This window comes from Pelodiscus sinensis, chromosome 9 (assembly GCF_052426305.1).
Source record: "Pelodiscus sinensis isolate ZL-2025 chromosome 9, ASM5242630v1, whole genome shotgun sequence".
NCBI lineage: Eukaryota > Metazoa > Chordata > Testudines > Trionychidae > Pelodiscus > Pelodiscus sinensis.
The window spans coordinates 779,001-785,000 of NC_143060.1; the positions used below are offsets into that span (position 1 = coordinate 779,001).

A 6,000-nucleotide genomic window follows, 5' to 3' on the forward strand; every position below is an offset into this window, starting at 1 on the left:
GTGTCCGTTGGGCCCGTTGCTAGGAGCCGGTAGTAGCGGGCGGGGAGTGGTTCTGTGTGACACGGGGCTTCAGGAGCCGCTACGCTCAGCACACTCCCTGCACGACCCGCTTCACTCGGTAGCGTCCCTGTTACCCCTTTGGTCCGCCCCCTGCTTGTCCCGTTGGTAACGTCCTCTCCACAGCGAGCAAACGAGCAAGCCAGCTCCTAGTCCTGGCTCTCCCCTCCCCGGCCAGTCCCAGGGAGGAGCAATCGGGCGCTCAGCCCTTGGCCTGGCACATTCCAGGACTGGTCCCAATGCTTTTCCTGTCTGCGTCAGCTTCTGCGAGGGGTTCTGGGGTCCTGCCCAGAGCCCTGTGCATGGAGGGGAGGAGGAGAGCAGTTCTGAGGCTGTGGTGCTAACAGCAGTAGAGCGGGGGAGAGAGCTGCGTGTGTTGGCCAGCAGAGAGGAGGAGCCGGGTCCGGAGCAGGGATGTGATGGTGGAGTCGATGACCCGAGAAGCCAAAGCGTCTAGGTTGCTGCTACAGACTCCATGTGTCTGCAGCTCTTCTGTTAGTTAGCAGAGGCAGGATTCGCTGGCGCCGCGTCCTCACGCCCCTCTGGCCCCGTGGATGGGAGAACCAGAAGGCTGCTTGTACATGAGCTGAGCTTGTGCGCTTAGTCTCCGCAGCAGACCCTGAGAGCGCCCCACAGACCAGATGAGGCTCGCCAGTGCCTGGCCAAGTGTGGTAACAGCTGTTCTAGACTCTGCTGCACCGCGAGGCACTTGTACCCGTAGCACTGGGACGGCTCCACACAGAACGCTTCCAGAGACTGTGACACCCCCTTACGGTCAGGTACAAACCCATTACTGCTGACGTGGCCAGGCTACCGCCAACCGCTGTGTGCCTCGTGCTGCCGTTAGACCGTCTCCAGCCATTGACCCTTTCCTGAGCCTGAGCTGCTATCCGTGGGGAGTAAACGCCTGTCAGGCTGTTACCTTAGGCCAGCGTTTCCCAAACTGTGGGCCGCAGCCCGGTAACGGGCCACGACGTGGCTGCAGGGACGGGCTGGGAGGAGGGGTGTGCGTGGGGGGGGGAACCGGCCACCAGGAAGCATGGTTGGGGCAGTGGGGCTGTCTGGTGGAGATGGGGGGGAGCGGCAGAGGGACCGGCTGGGGGAGATGGGAAGGAGGAGGATGGGAGAACCAGCCTTCTGAAGTGGGGCTGACCGGGGGGGAGTGAGTCCAGCCCCGGAGATTCCATTTTGCCCCCCCCCTCGAGTAATTGCGAACTGCCTGGCTGGCAGACACTCTCAGGCAGCCTGAGCACATCCCCCAGCCAGGCAGGTTGCAGCTACGGACTGACCCACCTAACGAGAATGAAACGGGGCTGAGTAGAAAAGTGTCCAGTAGTTTCTCAACTGGTTTCCCGGACAGAACTCAAATACCGGACACCTGGAACCCTCCCTCCTGCGCCCAGTCTGCTCCTGGCCCCGGCTGGCCCCGGCTGGGCGGGGGATGCAGCCGGTGAAACACTGAACGTTTATTCAGTTTTCATTCTTTTTTTACATGCGTTTGTATTTTTGGGCTGCGACAGACAGCACTGAAAACCGGCTCCACCTCACGGAGCGAGTGTGGGAAAGCCTGGTCTAGCCGGCTTCCTTCCTGTCCACCTTCCAGTCCGCGTTTCCATCCACCTTCCTTAACTTGCTGGCAAGAGTCCTGGGGTGACCGTATCAAAAGCTTTGCTAAAGCTGGCACTGGGGGCTTTGGGAGGACCGGACACACTGTATTTGCATATTCATCATTTGCTTAATGAATATGCAAATGAATGTTACCGGTCCTCCAAAAGCTCGTGAATGGATTTACTGGTCCCCATGTCAAAGTTTGGGAACCCCTGGCTTAGCCCCTGTTCCTGAGCTGAGACGCAGACGCCGAGGCCCCTAGAGCTCGCGATAAGCCCCAGGTACTGCTGCCCACCCGGCCTGTGCTGTCTCTGCTTGCGCACGCCTGTTCTGTAGCCGTGCGGTGCCTCACACCAGGCCGGGCACTATGGGCAGGTCTCCTGCCCTCCCCCCAACCAGTACATCTTGTAGCAGGACTCCCTTGGCTCAGCCCTGGCCCGCGCCGGGCCCTGCTGCGGCTCTGCGTTGGAAGGGTGCTGGGCCCAGGTGGCCTGTGTCAGAGGCAGCAGCTCGGGGCTGCCTGCGGCTGGCCCCACGCCCCGGGACTACAGAATAGTGGAGAGTTGGTGCGGTTACTGGGCTAGTCCATTCACCGCTATTGAGCGGCCCTGGCCGGCAGGGGGTGGGTCTGGGACTCCCCAGCAGAGGGACAGGTGGATGAAATTAGCCGGCCACGAGTGAAGGGGGTGGCAAGGGCAGCCCTGTGGAAGCACGTGCTGAAGGTGAGTAGAGAGTTAGGAGGGAGCCGCTGAGGCCAAGGCGTCGAGGGGGCCTGGGTCGGGGGGAGAGGAGCTTGTCTGGAGGGAGATGGGGCAGGGACAGCCAAGGCTGAGAGACTGAAATGCTCGCCTGGGAGTGAGGGCAGAGGGGTTCTTGGCCCTTCCCCTGCCCGGCTCGCGGCTGGTTCAGGACTGAGCCGGTGTCCCTGTTGCAGCTCTACCCGAGGGACCTGGCCTGTATTAGCACCTTGCTGACCTTTGAGTACATCAGCCAGCTGTGCCAGAGCAAGGACTGGGTGTCCCCGGCGCCGGAAGCCAGGGCTGCAGAAGGTGAGTCGGGGATCCGCCTCTGGCAGGGTGGGCGGCTGGTTCTGGGGCTCTGCGAAGCGCTGCTCTCTGCCTGAGAGCCTCGGCCCCTGCGCTGCCCCGGAGACCCTGGCTTGTGCCCAGCGGGTGAGGTCTGGGCGGAGCCGTTCCCGAGCTGCCTGTCTCCACCCCTTTCCCTGGGCCTGTGGGAGCGGAGTAGAAGGAAGGGTCGCAGACCAAGTGGCCGGCGCTCCCTTGGTGCTCTTGGAGCGCTCAGTCCCTTGCTGCTCCCCCCTTGGCCCTCTGGCCCGGGGCACTAGCAGCCCAGCCACCTCGCTGCGTGACCCGCGGAAGCCAAGGGAGCTGGAGGGTCTCGGGGGCCGCGTGGCACGTGGCCATGGCCCTGCGGCTGCTGTTCTGTGCTGTCCCGGGCACCTGGGAGACTCGCATTGCTCTGGACCTCGGCTTCCAGGGCTGGAGCCTAAGGGGGCGTCTTCTGAGCCCAGCCTCGCGGGGACTCGCTGGTGTGGCCGCTCCCAGCTCCACCCCTGGCTGGTGCATCTGGCGTAGGGAGAAACGGTCAGTCTTCACGGTGCCAGCGACCCCCAGCTGCTTGCGGCCACAAGGGCTGCTCAGTTCTGCTCCCCAGGGCCTCCCTCGCTCTCCTCCCTTCCCGGGCCACAGCTGCCAGAGCTGTCCCCGCTCTCCTCCCCCGTCTCTGGTTCTTGCCTCTCACAAGTCTCATCTTCCAAACAAAAATCCATCGGTGGCCCCACTGGCCTCTCCAGCCGCTGCCCCGTCTCCCCACCTGTCCAGCCCCATCCAAGCCCTCTGTCCCATCCCTCGTCACGCCTCTTTGACCCCCGGCCTGGCATTCTTCTGCCCCGCCCGTCGGCCGGGCTCCGCCCCTTGACTCTGTGCTTGTCCTCTCCTGGTCTCCACCTTCCACGAGTCCTCAGAGTCAGTCTCATCCCCGCCCCCCCAGCTTTCGGGGGGCTTCCCAGGGCCCCCTTCCCTACTCTCCGGGCAATCTCAGCCCCATACGCCCATGCAGCAGGCATCTCCGGAGTGTCGTCTCCTGTGCGAACTGCAGTGGGGGCCTGTGTGTCCTCGCCTGGCTAACCCAGAGCTGCTAACCCTCTCCCGCTGCCCCCGGCCGGGCCCCACCGCGGGGAGGAGTGGGCCACTCTCGGCGCCCCAGGGTCCAGCTTCTCGCTCTGCCCATGGATGGGCACGCCAGCTCCCAGGGAGGCAGAAGAGTTCTGCTGGCCTGGTGCTGTCTGCACCCCAGGTTCAGCCAGTCCGAGGCTGGGGCTGCACCCCCATGAGCATCCCGACTAAGCCGACTTGGTTTCCTGGCGTAGCCGAGTGCGCTTCGCCTGCTGTCTGCCAGCTGCAGGAGCTTTGGTCAGTGGAGAACTCCTTGGATGCTATCCCCTCCCCCCCGTGTCGTGGGGCTCACACAGCTCACGAGTCTCTATGGCCACATCTCCACATACCAGAGCCACGCTCTAGCGATCATAGAACCATGGAGCTGGAAGAGACCTCAGGAGGCATCAAGTCCAGCCCCCTGCTCTAGGCAGGACCAATCCCAACTCAATCAACCCGGCCAGGGCTTTGTCAAGCCGAGACTTAAACACCTGTAGGGATGGAGACTCCACTGCTTCCCTGGGGAACCCAGCCCAGCGCTTCCCACCCGTCTAGGGAAAGAGTTTTTCCTAATATCCAACCTGGACCTCTCCCACCGCAACTTGAGCCCATTGCTCCTTGTTCTGCATCTGTCACTACTGAGAACAGCCTCTCGCCAGCCTCTTTGGAACCTCCCTTCAGGAAGTTGAAGGCTGCTCTCAAATCCCCCCTCACTCTTCACTTCTGCAGACTAAACAGACCCAAGTCCCTCAGCCTCTCCTCATAAGTCATGTGCTCCAGCCCCCTAATCATTTTGGTTGCCCTTCGCTGGACCCTCTCCAATGCGTCCACATCCTTTTTGTAGTGGGGGGCCTAGAATTGGACACAATACTCCAGATGCGGCCTCACCAAAGCCGAATAAAGAGGAATAATCACATCTCTGGATCTGCTGGCAATGCTCCTCTTAATGCAACCTAATATGCCATTAGCCTTCTTGGCTACAAGGGCACACTGTTGACTCATCTCTAGCTTCTCATCCACTGTAACCCCCAGGTCCTTTTCTGCAGAACTGCCACTTAGCCGGTTGGTCCCCATCCTGTACCAATGCTTGGGATTCTTCCGTCCCAAGGGCAGGACTCTGCACTTGTCCTTGTTGAACCTCATCAGATTTCTTGTGGCCCAATCCTCCAATTTGTCTAGGTCACTCTGGACCCTGTCCCTGCCCTCCAGTGTATCTACCTCTCCCCCCAGCTTAGTGTCACCTGCAAACTTGCTGCGGGTGCAATCCATCTGTGACGGCGCGTTGGGGTCCTCCGTCTCCTGCACCCTGAAATGGCACGAACAGACTCCACCAGCCAGTAGAATTGAGGGTGGTTTATTGCTCCTCCAGCACAGCGCAGCACAGATGTAATCTGGTTACAGGAACTGGGGCTAAGAGGCCTCAGTGCCCCCCTTGAGATAGGGGAGTCCCAGCCCCCTCCCCAGCTCCTTCTCCCCTGCTTTCCAGACAGGAACTAACCATCTCTCCTCCAGCCCTGCCCCCAGCCAGGGCAGCATCCACCTTCCTTTGTTTCTCCCCATGGGGGGTGGCTGGTCCGACTGGTTTGGAGCCACCTTTGCATAATGACTCCCCCCTTCCCTGCTGGGTCTTGCTCCAGACAGCACAGGTGACACAGCCCTAGCAAGGCCCCCCCACTACGTCACACCATCCCCTCAGCCAGGACATTAATAAAGATATTGAACAAAACCGGTCCTAGAACCGAACCTTGGGGCACTCCTAGAAACCGACCGCCATCCTGCCATCGAGCCGTTGATCACTACCCAGGGTTCGATTTAGTGGGTCTAGTAAAGACCTGATCAATCACACGCTGAGGGTGTCCCATGCTCCTGCCTGTTGCATTTCTCCCATCAGCCTCCTGCTGTGGGGCGCCCCAGAAAATCGATGCCAGGTCGCTCCAGCCGCACAGTTCCCATGGCTGGGGCTGTCTCTTGTGTGGGTTTTTCTCCACCAGTGTAGCCCTGGCCTAAGCTGTTGCTTTCCAGTCCATCCATGCAGCTAAGCCTCTCCTGCCAGGATTTGCTTCCCTTTGGCTGCCCTCCCGCCATGCAACAGCACCCCCTGCTGGGGCTCACAGGCTGCTGCCAAGCTTCTTTCCTGCCCCGTGGCCTGGCCATGCCGCCG

General features: G+C 61.4%; 1 protein-coding gene across 1 annotated transcript in view; it reads left to right on the forward strand.

Annotated features, from left to right (window-relative positions):
* The window catches only part of SZT2 (SZT2 subunit of KICSTOR complex), a 183,277-nt gene that overhangs the window by 73,494 nt on the left and 103,783 nt on the right, over positions 1 to 6,000 (forward strand). Inside the window, 1 exon segment of the mRNA XM_089780666.1 lies at positions 2,600 to 2,785. Within this exon segment, the coding sequence (XP_089636792.1) occupies positions 2,600 to 2,785 (186 nt within the window).